This window comes from Heteronotia binoei, chromosome 16, assembly GCF_032191835.1.
Source record: "Heteronotia binoei isolate CCM8104 ecotype False Entrance Well chromosome 16, APGP_CSIRO_Hbin_v1, whole genome shotgun sequence".
NCBI lineage: Eukaryota > Metazoa > Chordata > Lepidosauria > Squamata > Gekkonidae > Heteronotia > Heteronotia binoei.
The window spans coordinates 16,605,852-16,626,664 of NC_083238.1; the positions used below are offsets into that span (position 1 = coordinate 16,605,852).

Genomic DNA, 20,813 nt, shown 5'->3' on the forward strand with positions numbered 1-20,813 from the left:
AAATTTGATAAGGGAGATTCATTGATCACTCAGAACAGAGAGGTGGCAGGGATATCTTCCAAGCCCCATCCAACTCCTGAAGCTTCCTCAAAGAAGAGTGGGCGTTAAAAAAAGAATATCAAGGGGAGGAGTAACCAGATTGAAAGAGGAGGGACTGTTTGTGTTTTCTAAATGGGTAAGTTCCTGGTGCCAGCGAAAGGGGTGAGTTCTGGGGGCCACAACCCCCCTACTCCCTCACTCTAGAGTAGGCACCACCCAATTGCCTGTACCTGAGGGAGACCACATCTACTGCCCTGCCCTTGGTATGCCACCAGATTCCTCACATTCTTACATGAGTGCACAAGGAGCTTCAACTGCATCAAGGGAGAGTCTTCAGTAGAGATCTTCACAAAATTAGAACAAAAACTAGTTACAACAGAACTATTTGAAAAATTATGAGGCAAACTCAAGTTACCGTGCTGAAGTTCTTCTGGTTTTCTTTAACTCGCAGTATTTCTGGTGTCTCATTCACCACAGTGACTTTTCCTTTGCTATGCTGCATATCTTGTTGATACTGAAGCTGTTAAAAACACATACCTGGTTAGTTTATTGTTCCTGCAGGTATTCAGGCTTCCTTACATGTGATTTGACTTTTTGAAAAGATCCAATAATTAGTGATAATAAAATTTCTGTTCTAACAAGCCTATTTAATTTCAATAGAATGTGTAATTTGGACATATCTAAGATTTTCTTGAAGAGGAGTTACTGGGTTGTTTCTAATCCTTGTTCTCTGACAGTGCAGCATATGGAAGACTTCTCATTACAACAGAATCAACAACAGCTAATCCTATCATCGATCAGCTTACATTTTTATACATTACTTCACAGCCTTACATATGCGAAGCAAACTAATCTCCAGATATCTTTTTGCTTGCTGTGCTACAGTATTTTTAAGAAGCCATATATCTACCATGCTGAAGTTCTTTTGGTTTTCCCGGACTCTCTGCATTTCTGGTGTGTCTAGGACAGGCACATAATATGACATGGTTCTCTCTGCTTCTTCTTTGTACTTTTTCTGTTGTGAAAAGGGGGAAAAATTACTGCTGTGGTAACAAAGGATTACATTACCAAGAGAAAAGAGGATTTTAAAAATGTAAATGCTCCTTGTCTGAGGGACAGACCATACAACCATACCTCTCTTTTCTGGGACATCTACCTTGTGTGAAAGGACCATCTCATGATAGAAACAACAGTTAATGAGCAGAAGGAATGTAGCAGACTGACTGGCTTTATTATGAACTTATGAACATATGAAGCTGCCTTATACTGAATCAGACTCTTGGTCCATCAAAGTCAGTCTTGTCTTCTCAGACTGGCAGCGGCTCTCCAGGGTCTCAAGCTGAGGTTTCTCAAGCCTATTTCCTGGACCCTTTTTAGTTGGAGATGCCGGGGATTGAACCTGGGACCTTCTGCTTCCCAAGCAGATGCTCTACCACTGAGCCACAGTCCCATTCATGGCTCTCCAGGGTCTCAAGATGAGGTTTTTCGCACCTATTTGCCTGGACCCTTTTTTGGAGATGCCAGGGATTGAACCTGGGACCTTCTGCTTCCCAACCAGATGCTCTGCCACTGAGCCACAGCCCCATTCATGGCTCTCCAGGGTCTCAAGCTGAGGTTTTTCAAACCTATTTGCCTGGACCCTTTTTTTGGAGATGCCAGGGATTGAACCTGGGACCTTCTGCTTCCCAAGCAGATGCTCTACCACTGAGCCACCGTCCCTCCCCTAACTCGGTATAGTAATACCCTTACTTTTTACAATGCCAGGTTCAGGGAATTTTTTAATATATGTCAACAGGAGTCATTACCTGACTTGAAAGGTTCCTCACTTGATTGGCATGAATTATCTCTGGTGTGTCAACAACAGTGGTATAGTTGGCTTTTTCCATTTCTGCAGATTGCTTATATTTAATCTGTGGTGGAAAGGTCACAGGTTAGTATACATAATAACTGCATTTACAAATACAGCTTCCCTTGATTCCAGATTGATGACTCATTGTTGGCATTGACCTGGCTAGCAATGTCCATGGCATTCTTTGCTCTCATAAAATCTGGTGTTCCCAGTGCAAGAGCTGTCAGGCCTCTTCCTTTGATTTCCAGTTCCAGAGTTTTCTTGTATTCTTTCTGTGGTTACAAGGCATGAAACAGGTGAAACATTAAAATGGGGTGGTGTTTCCCAAGCGTGAAATATGTGTAGACATCTACCCTGATTCACGAGTGTCATAAAAGGCCCCAGCACAGTTTCACCCAGTTATGCACCTTACCTCGTTTAAGATTTGGGTCGCATTCTTTGCTCTGAGTAAATCTGGTGTCTCTTCCAAAATCGTTAGGCCTTTACCTTTGACACCTTCTTCCAAATCTCTCCTGTATTCTTTCTATGGAGGACGAGTAGAAAGAAGAAAAAAATGAAGAAACAAACAAACAAACAAACAAAAAAGAGCATCAACAAACAAAATCTGATTATCTTAAAGCAACAAACAAAGTTATGGTGTTCAAGAGTCTACCAGTTATCAAGAAACAAACTGAAGACAGGTCAGCATACTCTGATTAAGAAAGGAACACAAACAGTGGAACGACCATGTTGACATGGCCAACAGGAAAACCAACATTAATGCCACTACAATGAACAATTAGTGACTTTGTACATCGACTAACTAGAACGAGCCATAAAAACGACAGAAATCATGCTCAAGGTAAATGTTTAAGCCTGAAAAGGAAAGTAGTGAGTGGGCTGCTTTGGTGAGGATAATTAGTGAAAACTAGTTGGGTTGCTATTAGCAAAAGACAACAGAGTAGCTGCTACCTCGCTCGCTATTTTGGTGGCATATCTGACATGCAATAAAGATGGTGTAATCTCCAGGCCAGCAAGGTTCCTGCCTTTAATGGACTCTTCAAAGTCTTTTTTATATTCTTTCTAATAGGAGTCGGAAGAAAACAAAAAAAGGAAAATAGTGTTTATTTTGAAACAATGTGAAAAATACACCAGGAAGACGAACAGATTCTAGTTATTCTATAACGCTACCAGAATGTGTTAGCTGGTTACACATCCAGTCTTGTTCTCGGTGATGTTTGTGAGGGTTTTGCCAGATTATAAGCGATGGCATTTTAGACAATGGGGCAGTAATAAGGCTGGCTAAGCCTTTGGGCAACTGAATGTTCACAGCATGTGTCCATTTTACAATAAGCTGCCATGTTTTGCCAGTGGTACCCTTTACTGCTCCTTGACTGTTACTGCAGGAAGAAGAAATATGTTACAGGATATGAATTCGCACCACATACAGAAAAAAAATTTCCCTTCTTAGCACTGATTGGAAGGAACAGTTTGGGTTTGGCATCCTTCCCAGGGCACCTACTGGATTGAGAAATAGCTAGAAGCACCGTTTAAACATTCTGGTAAACATGTAACTGAGGAAACCATGACAACTTTCCTTCATTATTTTAAGCGGAAAGTAAGAGGTCTCCTGGCTACTGAACGGAAACCCAGTATTCAGTTGCCTCCATGCCCACTGTACCCATGCGCTGTAGGATTATCGTAAATAAGGGCATAGAAGCTACAATAAGCATGGGCAGTGGTGGGTTGTGGCACTCCTGGAAAGGAGCAGATCATGACACAGTGACATTACTACTTGTGCATTGGGCCAGGAGCAAAAACCGCACTAATAGCACCATTCTAAACAGAGTTAAACCCGTTGAAGTCCATTGAAGTAATAGGCTTAGAATAGGGTTGCCAATCCCCAGGTGGGGGCAGGGGATCCCCCAGTTTGGAGGCCCTCCCCCCGCTTCAGGGTCATCAGAAAGCGGGGGGAGGGGAGGGAAATGTCTTCTGGGAACTCTATTATTCCCTATGGAGATTTATTCCCATAGAAAATCATGGAGAATTGGTCCGCGGGAATCTGGGGCTCTGGGGGAGGCTGTTTTTTGGGTTAGAGGCACCAAATTGTCAGTATAGCATCTAGTGCCTCTCCCCAAAATACCCCCCAAGTTTCAAAAAAATTGGACCAGGGGGTCCAATTCTATGAGCGCCAAAAGAAGGTGCTCCTATCCTTCATTATTTCCTATGGAAGGAAGGCATTGAAAAGGTGTGCTGTCCCTTTCAATGTGATGGCCAGAACTCCCTTTGGAGTTCAATGATGCTTGTCACAGCCTTGATCTTGGCTCCACCCCTAATATCTCCTGGCTCCACCCCCAAAGTCTCCTGGCTCCACCCCCAAAGTCTCCTGGCTCCACCCCCAAAGTCCCCAGATATTTCTTGAATTGGACTTGGCAACCCTAGCTTAGAAGGATGCAACTCTGCCAAGGATGGCACCGTTAGGTTTGTGTTGTTTAATCTGAGTGCATTGTCTCAGTACTTTGGACTTGATATTTCAAAACTGTATTTGCCTCAAAAGATTTGCCAACATTCGGAGTAGTTATGTAAAGAAAAGAGGAACGGAAACAACTGATGGAGCCACCCAAACATTATGACCAAACACCTTATACAAGTGTATTTCACCCTGTATAAGTTTCACTTTGGGACAGAACAATACCAAAACTTCAAACAGGCCATGAAATAAACTGTGAGAATAACAGAATGACAGGCCACTGGGGAAAAATACTATAACACCAGAGACAAACAAGGATTGATAGAGAAGGAATCTAGTGGAAGTTATTTCCTACTACTTTTACCTACCAAAGAAGTCTTCGGGCAGGCTGGAGGAAAGCAACAAATTGCAGGTGTTTTCATGAAGGAGCAAACACAAATTATCTTAATTCTACAAATTCTAAGTGAATTAATTGCTCAGTCTACATAGCCCTACTCCCAACCTTCTTTTATTTGTCAACTTCTAATTTGAAGTTGATGCCTAATAAAATATACTGTACTGTAATACCATAAGCAAACGGTCGGATCCAGTGCAAAACCATTCTACTTCTCCACTTTTGCTGTAGCCTACTGAGCCCTCAGGAATGGCAAAGGTGTGTATGTCTGCAGTGGAAGGAGTGAAAACCAAGGCAGATTTTGAATGAGGATCTCTCTAAATTGGGTGCTTGGGCAATAGGTAGGTCTAACAGCATCAGGTTGGGAAATTTCTGGAGATTCAGAGGTGGAACGTGGGGAGGCAGGGTTTTGGGAGGGGAGGGACTACAGCTGGGTATTAATGCCACTGAGTCCACCCTCCAAAGCAGCCATTGTCCCCAGGAGACCTGGGGTGAGGTCAGACATTCATTATATCCCGCTACCAGCATTAGTGGAGTCTGGAATCATGTCGGATTTTCACTGGTCGTCCATACGTCAGCATCTGCAAACGGTGTTTAGCTCGTGCAAGTCCCGTGCTGATGCGTCTTGATCGCGGATTACTTTGATACTGCTTTAAATCCAGCTCAGAACGCTTACAATGGTTCCTGAGCGGATTTTCTGCGTTTGAATGCGCCATCGTTCGTCAATCGTCTGATGTGCAAACGCGCATGCGCCACAATGCTGAATCAACTTCCTGTTACCGAAACCAAACAGCGACAGCGCGCATCACTGTGCCTGCGCTAATGCGGATTGCCGTCTATCGAAAAGAGGAGTGCTATGATCGACCAGCGACGGGATCAACATGGGATAGCATGGGAACCCGACTGCTGTCTGATCAGGGAATTGATGCAATGGATTATAAGACAGACGCGTTAAAAATGCGTTAAAGATGGATTTAATGGTAAGTGTGACTGCACCCCTGATCTCTATAGTTTGGAGATCAGCTGTGAGTCTGATTTATCTCCAGGGCCTACCTGGAATTTGGCAGCCCTAGCAACAATGCAGAAAATTAAATCCACCGTGGGTAAGTGTAAAATGACATACTGAAACAAAAATAAAATCCTAATTTAAAATATATGCTGATGGGGTCTGATCCGGCAGAGACTGAGATTGAAAGAGATCTTGGGGTTCTAGTGGAAAGCTCACTGAAAATGTCCACCCAGTATACAGCAGTGTTGGACAAAGCAGACTTCATGCTAGGAATTATTAGGAAAGGGACTGAAAATACAGAAGCCAATAGTGTAGTTCCCTGGGATAAAGCCCATTTGAAATAAGCAGTGTGCCCTCTAAACTGTGCACATGAACAGCCGCTCATTAACATAGGAACAGCAGACTGGAACCTCAAAAAGGATATTATAGCATTGGAGAAAGTCCAGAGAAGGGCAACTAGAATGATTAAAGGGCTGGAGCACTTTCCCTATGAAGAAAGGTTGAAATGCTTGGGACTCTTTAGCTTGGAGAAACGTCGACTGCGGGGTGACATGATAGAGGTTTACAAGATAATGCATGGGATGGAGAAAGTAGAGAAAGAGGTACTTTTCTCCATTTCTCACAATACAAGAACTCGTGGGCATTCGATGAAATTGCTGAGCAGACAGGTTAAAACGGATAAAAGGAAGCACTTCTTCACCCAAAGGGTGATTAACATGTGGAATTCACTGCCACAGGAGGTGGTGGCAGCCACAAGCATAGCCACCTTCAAGAGGGGTTTAGATAAAAATATGGAGCAGAGGTCCATCAGTGGCTATTAGCCACAATGTGTGTGTATGTACAAAAATTTTTGCCACTGTGTGACACAGAGTGTTGGACTGGAGGGGCCACTGGCCTGATCCAACATGGCTTCTCTTATGTTCTTATGTGACACAGAGTGTTGGACTGGATGGGCCATTGGTCTGATCCAACATGGCTTCTCTTCTTTTTTTCTGTGACTCAGAGTGTTGGACTGGAGGGGCCATTGGCCTGATCCAACATGGCTTCTCTTATGTTCTTATGTTCTTAACCGTGCAGGGTCTTGCACTGCCCATTGCCCATTTTAAAATTACAGCAGTTATCTTCTGCTCAGGATGGGAACTGCTCTGCTCAGTAGGGGAGGGGGAAATTAGAAGAACATGCGCACAGTTCTGGTCATTGTATCTCAGCAAAGCTTGGGAAAGCACAAAAGAGGGCAACCAAGATGATTAGAGGGTTGGATCACTTTTCCTATCAGAAAAGACTGGAGGGTCCGGAACTTCAGTCTAGAAAAAAAAAATAGGGGGAGAATGGCAGACATTTATAAAATTATGTGGGATGTGGAAAGAGTGGGTAGAGGGAATTTTTTCACCCTCTTGCATAGTAGTAGAACTCAGGGGCATCTGATGAAATTGTTGGGAAATAAGATCAGGGCATAAAAACAAGAAATACTTCTTTACTCTGCGAATAATTAAATTGTGAAATTCACTGCCATGGAGGTAGTGATGCCCATGACCATAGATGGCTTTAAAAGGGTTATTAGCCATGGTTACTGAAGGGAGCCTCTGTGTACAGTTTGGTGTAGTGGTTAAGTGTGCGGACTCTTATCTGGGAGAACCGGGTTTGATTCCCCACTCCTCCACTTGCACCTGCTAGCATGGCCTTGGGTCAGCCATAGCTGTGGCAGAGCTTGTCCTTGAAAGGGCAGCTGCTGTGAGAGCCCTCTCCAGCCCCAGCCACCTCACAGGGTGTCTGTTGTGGGGGAGGAAGGTAGAGGAGATTGTGAGCCGCTCTGAGCCTCTTCGGAGTGGAGGGCGGGATATAAATCCAATATCTTCATCTACCTCACAGGGTGTCTGTTGTGGGGAAGGAAGGTAAAGGAGATTGTGAGCCGCTCTGAGCCTCTTCGGAGTGGAGGGCGGGATATAAATCCAATATCTTCATCTACCTCACAGGGTGCCTGTTGTGGGGAAGGAAGGTAAAGGAGATTGTGAGCCGCTCTGAGACTCTTCGGAGTGGAGGGCGGGATATAAATCCAATATCATCATCATCATCTTCTTCTTCTACAGAGGTTGCAACCCTCTGAATATCAGTGCTGGAAGGCAGCATGTGGGCTTCCCAACCCCCAGGTCCCAGTGGGAGATCCTCTGGTTTTGCAGGTTCCTTCCTGCCCCCAGACAGTTGGCCAGTGGGGGGGAAACCCTACCCCAAAAGCTACCATGTGCCTTTTCACCTGAGAAGGCTTAGAAATGCTTGGGAACTGATTGCTTTTTGAAAGGTGTGTGTGCCTTTAAATCTCTGGAGCCAGGCTGAATAGGAGGCAGGGCAAACCTGCAGAACAGCATGGCTGTTGTGAGAAAGGGAAGGGAAGCAGTGCCACCCCTCTGTTTGCTTTACGGTCCCTTAAGAAGTTGTTTGCACAGTAAAATAGAGAGGAAAGAGTTAAGTAGAACCTCTGGTTTCCCTGTGCTAGTCTGAAGAACTTGGTTGAGTATGCAGCATTCTACAACTCCCATGGAAAGTAAATTGCCCCAGTAAGACCACAAAGTCTGTGCTTCCAAACTCTCTTTTGGCTGCTTTGTATATGTGTGAGTGTGAGAGAGAGTGTGGAAGTCAAAGTGCAGCTAGCTGCTGGGGGATGAGGAAATGAAGACTATATTCGGGGAACTGCACTGCTGTATTTTTATTTATTTATTTTAGGGAATGGGGAAGTCTCCTGGCTCCACCCCAAAGTCTCATGGCCCTACCCCCAAAGTCCCCAGGTATTTTCTGAGTTAGACTTGGCAACCCTAGCAGCAGACGTTGACTCTGGTTGGCTGCTGTGTGAAACAGTATGCTGGACTAGATGGACCACTGGTCGGAGACAGCTGGCACTTCTTACGTGAGTATCCATGAAAACTGCCCTCCTTTCCTCTAACAGAAGGAATTGCTGTTACACTGGCAGAATGGTACCTTTGGATCCAACCCAGTAAAGATATTTCAGTGAAGACAGATAATTTAAATCTGACTGCTAACATAAAGCCATGATAAGAATTGTGCTCACATTTTCCCAAAATCAAGGCAGTCTGCTACCCATGATAAAGCAACTTACTTCACTCTGCATGTGCTGAGCTTCCTTAGCAGTGAGGTATGTTGGTGTTTCAAAATCCAGCATTGGTTTCCCTCTTTCTTTTTCATATTTTTCCTTATATTTCACCTGTCAAGAAGGAGTCAAGTGTCACCTGCTGTTCTACCACAGTTTATAAACAGAAAAGAAAGGATTCTGTAGAAAAAGTAGGCCTCTTTTTCACTCCTGAGATACCATTCTCCACAGTTTATAAAGTCAGCCATTACACACTACCGCTTTCAGTGCAGGGATACTTGGAGGGAAAAAATCAGAACTGATTTTGAGGCAAGTTTTGTTTCGAATTCATAGAGAAATTGGTTGCAACTAATTACATAACTTAATCTGGTGTATGCAGTTATACTTTATCAGCAAGTAACTATAGACATAAGTCAACATTAAACAGGCTTAAATGTCTTGGGTTGCTTCAAGGAAATCTAACAGAATTCTATGAACCAGCTTTAACTTTTAAGCACCTCTACACAACTACAGTCCCCTGTAGTTCTCATTTGTAGTGCAGGCGAACGCTATACAAAGTGCACAGTTTATTCACAAGGGAGTTTAATTTTCAGATAGCCTTAATCACCTTTTGTTAATGAATTACATTTCTCACTGTCTACAGATCCTAATTCTGCCTTTGGATGGACTACGGTACTCTGCTCAGTATTCTGAGGTAAGAGTGATAAAGAAATATTGTCTGACTGAACATATGAAGCAAAGAGTCGATCAAAGGTGAATAGTACACAGATTGGTTCTTAAACATCAATTGCCCCCCCCCAAGTCGGAATAAAGAGGCGGACACAATTAGATTGGTAAAACTATGGGCCACTTTATTAAATAACACTGCAACGGCAAGGGCAACCGAACTGCGGCCAGATCAGGGCCAGGGGTCTCCTCAGACCGCTCCCCTGCCTTTTTCAGCGGGCGAGAGACCCAGCCTCCGGCCGGAGCTGTGTGTCACAGCTCCCGTTAGGCAGGCCCATCAGGGAGGCTCGCACCGGAGGGCCCAAACACCAGACGCGAGTCTCAGCGAAAGGCACCCATCCAATCGAGTCTCCAGGACAGTCTGCATTCACACACCTCGGGCCACACCCAAAGGCTGATCCTGCCAGACCCCTAACTCCCCAAACGGGGGAGGCTAACCGGTCCTCCCCAGGCCGCATGGTGCCATAAACCCCGTAAAATCTGCCCTGAAAAGCGACCAATCTATACAAAGGCACCAACCTGAGGCCAATTCCTCAATCCACTGATATGCTATGCAGGGTAGGCAAAAAACACACCCCAGTCACCAGCCAAATAGCCGGGGAGTAAAAAATTCCTACCCGGCCCCTCCATAAAAGAGGTGACCAGCGACTGCCTATATAACAAACAGGGCGGGCGGGAGGGCCAAGCACCCAAAGAGGACTGACATCCATGGAGCGGAGCTTCTGAGCAGGCGCAAAAGCCCCGCCCCCTCAGGACGCACTGAAAGCGCACCGAAAAGTCCGCTCTCCCTCTGGGGGGGGGCAAAATCTCCCCAGCAGCCATGCCACGATGTGGCGGGCTGCCAGAGGCTCCGCTCGGCTCAGTATTCTGAGGTAAGAGTGATAAAGAAATATTGTCTGACTGAACATATGAAGCAAAGGGTCCATCAAAGGTGAATAGTACACAGATTGGTTCTTAAACATCAACTGATCAGAAGCAAATCTGTTCATATCGAGGTGAACCAGTGTATCTGATGTTACACATTTAGTGCTGCATGGCAGCATACTCCCAGGGGTTATTTCCCCTGGGCTCACTGTGGGCCCTGTAAGGACAACAGTAGCAGGAATACCAGCAGGGGGTGGGGGAAGTTGTACCATGATGCATCCTCAGAATCCCTCTCAGGCCCTTCTCCATCAACAAATGAGCTAAAAGTGTTACTACCTATGAGCCCACTCCTGTACAGGAATCTCAGTATAATATCTATGCGTACCCCAAGATCCTATGGCTTTAACAGAGACATATCAAAACAGGGCCCCTGAGACAGCCAGGAATTCCTCTGGATACTCTCAGAAGGGAGCAGCCCAATTGCCTGAATGCTCCAAGAAGCACAATAATCAAAGGTCTTTGGTCCATGCCTCCAGAGTTGCCTCACACCTGAGTTCCCATTAGAATATGACCTTCTCCAGCAACTCAATCACAAGCCCAGGAAAGGCAGTCAAGCTACTATTTGGCCTTTTTCAGCCTAGCATTAGCTAGCCCACCACCAAAATAATTGCCTCATCCCATCAAAATGGTTCTGCTGCCACTGTTGCCTCACCTATCATGCCCATATCAGGACCTCCACTTCTCCCTAGATACACATTTCTCCCTGCTCACTAGAAATCTGAATCATCCAATAAGGATTTAGGATTGTCACCCTAGACCCAACCCCTGCTGCACTGAACTTTACATGGAATGCAGCAAATAATATAATGCCCCTACCAAAGCCCAGGAAGTTTTAAGTACATAAAAGGGATATCCAAGACCCACAGCCTCTACCCTTGATGAAATCATGGTCATTGGGACCATCATCTCAAATCACGGGATCATCATCCACTGCTGAAATAAGACACCCCATCCCAGTAGTTAAGCACGTTCTCAGAGCAGCCTTCCTTACCCCCAGACCTAACCATGCTTTTTTCAGGATGGGCAACATAATATTTTTGTCTCTTTTCACCCTTTCCATGTAGGCATCTCCAATATGTCATTCATGAGGTTTATTTGGCTACCATATACAACTTAGTGGTGCAATATTGCCTCATTTTGCTTAGCTGCTGTTTCAAATTTCAGATCTATATCTTAATAGGGGAATAAAGGGTGATTACGGACCGGCACTTTGGGCCGACTCAGAGACAGCTCTGAAATCGACCCCAAAAAATCCTTCCACACATAAACATCTGCCGCCCATCCCCGTCCCGTACTCAGCCCATCCTCCAGCCTCTGTAGGCCAGCTTAAAAAAGCTACCATTCCCAGCAAATTTCTGAGCCGACAGCCAGTCACCGAATCGGCATGTGAAAGCCCCAAGCCTCCCCAAGCTGCTTCTGCTTTTTTCCCCTTAAAAATTGTTGGGAGCGCTTGAATGCATGAGCACTTAAGTGCTTAACTTGAAGAAAGAGTGGTCTGGCTTCTGAGGCTCCTCCACGTCTGGAGGCACCCAGCTGCTTGGCAGATGGGATGCAGGCACTTCACTGGGGAGCATCTGGAGGCTTCAGGACAGCTCTTTTTGAGCCAGCCCAATTCGGGATGCCTCCCAACCACCCCGAACTGCCCGTCTGTTATCACCCAAAGATTACAGAGTGTTTCCTGTGACTTTTTCCTCACTTTCTAACTAGCAATAGGCTAAATTGAGATCCAGGTATACAATGGACTGGGCAATCCCAGGTATTTGCCCCGCAGCATGTTCCCTGCAGACACAGAGGACAATTTGGCTAATAAGATCCGAGTTCCACCTGAAAACGTCATTTTTGTATTGCTTTTTTAAAATCTACAGTAAGCTACTCTAGCTACAATTTGAATGAAAGTTTGGATATAAATCCCTATAGATTTTTTAAATCTATAGTAAGCTACTCTAGCTCCAATGTGAATGAAAGGTTGGATATAAATCCCTATAGATTTTTTAAATCTATAGTAAGCTACACTAGCTCCAATGTGAATGAAAGTTTGGATATAAATCCCTATAGATTTTTTAAATCTATAGTAAGCTACTCTAGCTCCAATGTGAATGAAAGTTTGGATATAAATCCCTATAGATTTTTTAAATCTATAGTAAGCTACTCTAGCTCCAATTTGAATGAACGTTTGGATATAAATCCCTATAGATTTTTTAAATCTATAGTAAGCTACTCTAGCTCCAATGTGAATGAAAGGTTGGCTATAAATCCTTAAAGAGAAATACCAAAGATGAGAAATGTTGATCATCTGACTTACTTGGCTCTGAAGTTCGGAAGCCTCCTTTAGATGGAGCTGTTCAAGGTTATCTGGAACCACGTGGTAGTGACCCTTACTCTTCTCATACTGCTTCTTGTACTGATACTAAAGGGAAAGTGTCAGAACTTCCTCAATAATAAAAATCCTAACCAGCTGTATATTTCCAGCTAATCTAAACATTTCAGTAGAAAGGTAGATATCAGAAATACAAATAAAAAAAAAGAAAATGAAAAACAAAACAAAACAAAACAAAATAAAATCCAAACCAGACAGATATTGTAACATTGAATTGTCTAGGAAGGGCCCGGATTTTTTCATTAAGACAAAGACCCCTTCTCAAATCCCTTCCTTTAAAAAAAAAAGTAACAAAAAAAAAAAACAGCGAGTATAAAACAGAGGTGAATCTGGTGGTATGATTTAGATCTTCTTGTGTTAGTGCATTCCTCATTCTGTAGCAAAACATCCGTAAGATGAGAAACTCAAGAAAAAAAGCAGAATCATTTTAAAATGTTTATTTCAGTTACCAAAGAAAATTTCAAAGAGTAGTAAAAGTGAAAAAAGAAAACTGTGAAAACAAGGGGAAAATGGTATTTCTGTTAGTGGAAACCACGTTAAAAATGTAAAAAAAAAAAATGCCATTAAGATCTGGTTAGAAGTTTTACAACATTCAAAATTCTACAGCTAATAGAAAATTATCTAGGGACTAAAGGTATTAATGTAACTAATCTACATGGAGTACAATCATTAGGCAGCAGAGAAAAGATCACTACCAGGTGATTTCCTAGGAACAGTCAAGGAGGAAAGCTGTTATAGAAGTTGTTAGCAGGGATTATCTCAGAAATGTAGACTGATATAATGTTACATAGATGTGACCTTCTCGAAGGGACTTACAGAACTTGCAAGTTGGCTGGTACCCAGGACATGATTCATTGAGAGGGATTCAGACATATCTGTCACTGGCTTGTGGAGTTTCTTGAGGTCTGCCTTATATTTAACCTGCAGGAGAAAAGAAAAAATCAATTTGGGTAAAGGAGGATGTAAACAATACTGAGAACTCTAACCTGTGGAGAACATAAATCAAGCCCCCAGGTAAATCAAAACTATGCTGAAAGGTTAATGAGTCAGATGTACCTCACTAGCAATGTGATGAGCATCTTGTAGGGTCTTGTAAATCTTGCTCTCCTTTAGGTCATAACGTGGCTTCTTTCCCTTCTCCTTGTCAAAATTCTCTTTGTACTTTATCTAAATTCCAAGACAATAGGCATTATTACAACCTGTCCTGGTTTTTTTTAAAAAAAAATCTGGTGCCAAAAGAAAGAAAGTTTGACTGCAAGCAGGTAGGCTCAAAGATGCAGGCTATAAGATCAGTACAGAAGATAGAACCAAAGATACTGCTGAAAAGATATTATCACACAACTCATTGACAAGGTGACATTTACCTCTTTCATTCATGTTTATGTTTCAGCTCCATGCTTGAAGTATAAAAATTATCAGTTAACAACAATTTGGAGAAAGCTGACATAATTTTTGACAAAACATAGCTGCTAAGACATTTGAAATGTATAGTTGTATACTAGAAGTGTGCATTCAGTATAAATCAAACTGAAAAATACCTTAAAATACCTTAAAAGCCAAAAAATGCCTTTAAAATGCTGCTATTTGTGTGTGTGTGTGGGGGGGAATTATTTAAGCTGAAAACAGACCAGAGAATCTGATCAGTTGGCAGTATAGCTGAGTCCGAATGAAAACCAAATTTTTCAGTTTTTATTCTGGCACATTCAGCTATACCGAATGGGCTGCAGGAGCTGAGAGCTCCATGCCACCTCAGCTGGAGCTGGCTCCAGCCAGTCCAAGATCAGCTGAGGAGGCGGGAGCTGAGAGTTTCCCACTGCACACAGATCCTGGGGCCAGCTTCTCCTGGGACATGGTTTAAACCATGCCACAGGAGAAGCCCCCCCAGCTGGGTCTACATGTACTCTCTGCACACAGATCCTGGGCAGGCTTCTCCTGCAGTGTGATTTAAACTGTGCTCCAGGAAAAGCCAAGCCAGTCCCTGGGTCAGGCTGGCTTTTTTAAAAAAATTGCATTTTTCTTCTCAGGTCTCTTGGGCCTGGGGGTGGGGGGAGGAAACCGGATTTGAATACCATACTAGTATTGGAATCCGGGACTTTTTTGGAAATACCAACATTTTTTAGAATCCAAGAGATGTGATATTGATTTTTTTTTTTTGCACACACCTATTGTGTACATTTTTTTAAAAAATGTCTAAGATAAACATTCACTTTCTGTTACAAGAAATAAAGCGACAGGAAAATCTGCATAATTGATCCCCTTTTCAGGGCCAGCCCTGGATTGTCTGGCACCCCTCCCCGGCACAGATAACATCACCACCATAGGGAGGGACGATGGCTCAGTGGTAGAGCATCTGCTTGGGAAGCAGAAGGTCCCAGGATCAATCCCCGGCATCTCCAACTAAAAAGGGTCCAGGCAAGTAGGTGTGAAAAACCTCAGCTTGAGACCCTGGAGAGCCATGAATGGGGCTGTGGCTCAGTGGTAGAGCATCTGCTTGGGAAGCAGAAGGTCCCAGGTTCAATCCCCGGCATCTCCAAAAAAGGGTCCAGGCAAATAGGTGTGAAAAACCTCAGCTTGAGACCCTGGAGAGCCATGAATGGGGCTGTGGCTCAGTGGTAGAGCATCTGCTTGGGAAGCAGAAGGTCCCAGGTTCAATCCCTGGCATCTCCAAAAAAGGGTCCAGGCAAATAGGTGTGAAAAACCTCAGCTTGAGACTAGGGATGTGCATTCGGCTCGGCCGAACCGCATTTACAGCCGAATCAGTGCTGATTCGGCCGCATACGGAATAGCCTGCAGCCGACTTCCATAAGCGCCCATTATACGGCAGCCGAATAGGCTCGCTGTTTGCTTACGAATAGCTATTCGTAAGCAAACAGCTGTCAATTCAAAACAAAAGGCGGCGATTAGCATCTGGAGCTTCAAAGGCGCCTTTAGTGGCTTCTTCCCGCCTCTGCCTTAACCTCCCTGGGATCAGGGAGGGGGGGAGGGGGAAGAGGAGCCCCAGCAGCCAATCCAAAGCATGGATTTGCAAAATTCATTGCAAATGCATGCTTTGAAGGGCTTTCTAAGGAGTCTTCCCTTCCTGGCTGACTCCTCCATGCTGTGTGTGAGAGATTGCTTAAACTGCTGCCTGCTGCAGCTCTCTCACTCAGACTTCCCTGGAAGACAAGGTAAGACGCTCTTTGGGTTCTTGTTTTTATTTATTGTTGGTAAAAGGACTTTTTTTAAAGACTTAGAGTCCCTTTACTTATCCAGATTTGGGTGGTGGTGGGGTAGCTTATTTGGGGGTTTCTGCTTGGGGAGGGGGCCTGGGGTGGGGGGGTTTGCCAATTTGCCCATATCTTAATTTAGTGAGAGGACTTTTAAAAGTGCAGTGTCCTTTTACTTCTCCTGATTTGGGTGGCTTGGATTTCTTGGGGTTAGGGTGAAGGGTTTTTTGGGGGGGAGGGGGTGGCAAAGTTCCTATATTGTTAAAAGTTAATTTTTTACTGTTTTAAAAGTATTCAGTGTTTGATTTGTTGCTGCTGTGCTGTGTTGTGCTGCTGCTGTTACTCTTTTCTTTGGGTTCTTGGGGTGGGTGCTGTTTGGCCTAATTTCCATTGTTTAAAAGGCCACTTTTGTCCCCCTTTTCTTGTTGGTGAAAAGGCCACTTTTTTAACACTTGGCCTTTTGTGATTCTGCTGGTTTTGTTTTGGTTTTTTAAATTGCCTCTGGTTGGTGTGGGGGTTGGTGAGGGTGTGTGTGGGCTGGGTCACTTTCTTGTTTTTATAGAGTAGGTTGTGTGTTCTGTGGCAGGGAAGCTGGCACCTGGGTGAGAGACCCAGAACCAGCAGGCTTTTTGTGGTTGGCCAGCTCTCCCCATGTTGTTTGGGGCAGGGCTGGAGAGCTGGCATCTGTAGATTGTGTGTTCTGTGGCAGGGAAGCTGGCACCTGGGTGAGAGACCCAGAAACAGCAGGCTTTTTGTTGTTGGCCAGCTCTCCCCATGTTGTTTGGGGCAGGGCTGGAGAGCTGGCATCTGTAGATTGTGTGTTCTGTGGCAGGGAAGCTGGCACCTGGGTGAGAGACCCAGAAACAGCAGGCTTTTTGTTGTTGGCCAGCTCTCCCCATGTTGTTTGGGGCAGGGCTGGAGAGCTGGCATCTGTAGATTGTGTGTTCTGTGGCAGGGAAGCTGGCACCTGGGTGAGAGACCCGGAACTAGGAGGCTTTTTGTGGTTGGCCACCTCTCCCCGTGCTGTTTGGGGCAGGGCTGGAGAGCTGGCATCTGGGTTTGCTGCAGCCAGGTCTGCAGAGCAGACCTTGAGCAGATTGTGTTTTGTGTGGCAGTGACGTTGGCAACTGGGCTTATATTGGTGCCAGGCCTGCAGGCCCAGGGTTCATAGATTAGATAGAGGGATGTAGTGCATTTGGGGCCTATAGAGATTCTCTGGTGTGAAGTTAGGTTTGGCTTTGGGTGCCCCAGGAATTGGACCCCCTGGTCCAATTTTTTTTGGGCCTTGTGGGTTTTGTGTGGGACAGTGCCCTGAAGCTGCACAGCAATTTGGGGGGCTCTCCTCAAAACCTCCTGCTCCCCAGAGCCACTTTTCCCACAACAATTGCAGTGAGGAAGTGGCTCTAATTGGTTTTTTCTCACAATTGGGAGCAGTGTTCCTTTTGGGGTGCCCACAGATGGGTGCTGTCTTTTGGGGCCAGGGGGGTTGCATGCTGGGGAGTCCCCTGAAGCTGCCCTGCAGTTTTGGGGCCTCTCCCTCAAACCCCCCTCTGGCCAGAGCCACTTTCCCCACAGCAATTGTAGTGGAGGAAGTGGCTAATTGGGCTTTCCCCATCATTGTTGGCAATGGGCCTTTTGGGGAGCCCAAAGACAGGGACCCCCTGGCCCAATCTTTTTGGGACTTGGGGAGGTTGGAGGGGAGAGTCCCCTGCAGGTCCCCTGCAAATTTGGGGGCTCTCCCTCAAACCCCCTCCCCTCCAGGCGGCTTCAATTATACCCTATTTGCCATTGATTTTAATGGCCCATAGGGTATAATGATGGAATAGGGGCACCCTCTTTGGGTGCCCCTGGAATGGGATCCCCTGGCCCAATCTTTTTGGGACTTGGGGGGGTTGGAGGGGAGAGTCCCCTGCAGGTCCCCTGCAAATTTGGGGGCTCTCCCTCAAACCCCCCCCCCCTCCAGGCGGCTTCAAATATACCCTATTTGCCATTGATTTCAATGGCCCATAGGGTATAATAGGGCCGTATATTCGGTAATAGCCGTGCATCTACCGTATATGCGGCTATTCCGAATACGGTATTCAGTAGTGCATGGGGAATCCGAAATTTTTTCCCCCGTGTACTTCCGAATCCGTGTAATTCCGAATTTTTTTTTTTTGCACATCCCTACTTGAGACCCTGGAGAGCCGCTGCCAGTCTGAGAAGACAATACTGACTTTGATGGACCAAAGGTCTGATTCAGTGTAAGGCAGCTTCATATGTTCATACGTTCATACCAAGTCACATAGGGGGCACCCAATTTGGCACCCCCAGAATGCTGGCACCCTAGGCAATCACCCAGTTTGCCTAGTCACAGGGAAAGCCCTGCTTTTTTTAATATTATTGTTTCCCACCGTTCCTCTAAAGAGTTTAAAGTTGCATTTGAGCTACATTAAGATAATTCTGATAAAAAACGCTGCTCCATTCCATCTCTCCAACAAGATGAAAGATTGAGTACACGGGCAGCCCCTGCAGATGGAGAGGCACGCACCTGTCCCACGGTGGCTGTGTGGAACTTCAGGGAGTGGGGAACAAAGGAGGGTTCTTAAAGGACACCAGACATCCTCTCATTTTCTTTGTTTTTCTAGCCATCCTTGACAGTGCTGTCCTAAGCGGAGGTGAAGTCAATGGGTTTAGAGGAGTATAACGCCAAGTAGGACGGCATTATGATTTGCCCAAGGACCCAAAACATGGATTTGAATTTCTCACATTACAATTTCATGTACTAGCTGCTACATAACACTGTCCAATGGGACATGCATTTAAGTGTTTGATCTAGCAAACACTACTTCCTCTCACTGTTAGAAATAAATGGTAGATGGCCTGTTTAAATTATTTTTCTATCCCTGCTGATTTACAGATCAATTGGGCCTCAAAAAAGTCCCTGTAGAGGAGTGAATACTGGCAATGGATGTCATCAATCACACCAAGCTTAACTTCACTCGAATGAAGACATATATTGAACAGGGATGGGCACAAAACTGCTCCAACTTTGGTTCATGGTCCACACAGTGAAGTTTATGGCAGGTCAACAAGCATGAACCTTCCACAAATGTTCAAGCTTTTCACGGAGTCTTGTGCTGGTTCATGAATGGATACATTTCCGGACAGACTGTCTCCACTCACTCTAAACAGTTACCAAACTTCAAAGCAACAGGGAAAGGAATTCTCCAGACTTGGAAACACTCTGGTTAATTTCACTTCTGCTCCTCCCAGGGGCTGTCATTCCACTTTGTGATCTGTCATTCCAGTGCAAGTAGACTTCTCCTACTCTCAGGGGCCTCCATTCCATAATAATTTTTTTATTCCTAGGGGCTGTCATTCCACTCTAGGGGCTTTCATTCCAGCCCCAAAACACTCCTGCTACTCCCAGGAGCTGTTATTCCAGTCTGGCGACTATCATTCTAGTCCCAGAACACTTCTGCCACCCCTAGGGGCTGTCATTCCACTAGGGGGGGCTGTCATTCTAATCCCAGAACACTCATTCTATTCCCAGGCACTGTCATTCCAAAGATGTTTATCTGGGGCCAGAAACATTAATTGAAAATCCACTCCACATTTTCATTGCAACTATATGTTGTAATGTATTTCAATGGAGCCCTTGCAAGTCAGTTGGTATTCCTGGCTTTCATTATCTTGAATGGGCATTCAAGCCTCTCCCATTGAACAATCCTGTCAATCCTTTTAGAACATACCTTCTGCTGGACTTGCATACTTCTACCCCCACTTGGAGTGTGATCCTTTGTGAATCTGATGTCTGTAGCATGCTGGGAGAGCCATTCTACAACATCATAAACCTCATGAACGTAACCAGTTCATTTAGCCCCTCAAAGTTCATGATGGTTTGTGGTTCACGAATCAAGCATGCCACAAACCACAAACTGAACTGCATTTTCCTAGTTCATGCCCATCCCCACTACTGAATAAAGAAATTGCTTTTTCAGCGGAAGAACTGAATACAGGCATTATCTACTACTGCTGCTTAGCACCAACAATGTTCTAAGCACATAGAGTAAGGTTTAAATTAAGCTTAACCACCGGTATTATCAAGCAACTTCATCAAATGACAGGCAATAAATTAGTTGTTTCCTATCAAAGAATAAACACTGATATTGGATTTATATCCCACCCCGAGCCCGCTTGTGGGGAGGGTGGAATATAATCAAATCAAATCAAAATAAAATAAATAAATTGGGAGCATGAGCGGGCCAAAATTAAGCACAGTTAAGTCTCATTGATTTCCCTGTTTGGCACATTGTTAACTCTTGGAACATGTGATTTTGGTCTGGCTGGTGCCCAATTTTATTTTTGCAAGAGCTGATTGACATAACTGATGAAAGGAATCGATCATGCTAAGAAGCAAGGCATATGTTTGCAAAAAATAGTTTAACATTAGTAAAATGAATGACGCTGCAATGCAAAATTTAAATCACATTCCACAATGTTTTCAAATGTTTAAAACATGTCGGCATATTTTTATCCACACATTTTTGTATCCTGCATGCTGGATAATACCATCTTTTTGACTTCTATTGACAAAAGATGCAGATTCTCACATTCAATTGGCATTTAAATGTATAGTTTAGCTATCCTTTTTTTAAAAATACAGAACATTCTTCTAACAACTAAGAAAAGACAGTGATTTATACCAAATAAGATATTATTGTTCTCACAATGGCACGTATAACACATCACTGGAAA

At 44.5% G+C, this 20,813-nt stretch overlaps 1 protein-coding gene across 6 annotated transcripts in view; it reads right to left on the bottom strand.

Moving 5' to 3' along the window:
- The window catches only part of NEB (nebulin), a 358,296-nt gene that overhangs the window by 40,106 nt on the left and 297,377 nt on the right, over positions 1 to 20,813 (bottom strand). For all 6 annotated transcript variants that reach the window (XM_060256972.1, XM_060256973.1, XM_060256975.1 and 3 more), the window contains 10 exons: positions 13,924 to 14,034; positions 13,684 to 13,788; positions 12,793 to 12,897; positions 8,850 to 8,954; positions 2,840 to 2,950; positions 2,301 to 2,411; positions 2,047 to 2,160; positions 1,845 to 1,949; positions 950 to 1,054; positions 455 to 559 (listed from right to left, as the gene is read on the bottom strand). In XM_060256972.1, coding sequence (XP_060112955.1) covers positions 455 to 559; positions 950 to 1,054; positions 1,845 to 1,949; positions 2,047 to 2,160; positions 2,301 to 2,411; positions 2,840 to 2,950; positions 8,850 to 8,954; positions 12,793 to 12,897; positions 13,684 to 13,788; positions 13,924 to 14,034 — 1,077 coding nt within the window. The remainder of the gene's footprint in view (positions 1 to 454; positions 560 to 949; positions 1,055 to 1,844; positions 1,950 to 2,046; positions 2,161 to 2,300; positions 2,412 to 2,839; positions 2,951 to 8,849; positions 8,955 to 12,792; positions 12,898 to 13,683; positions 13,789 to 13,923; positions 14,035 to 20,813) is intronic.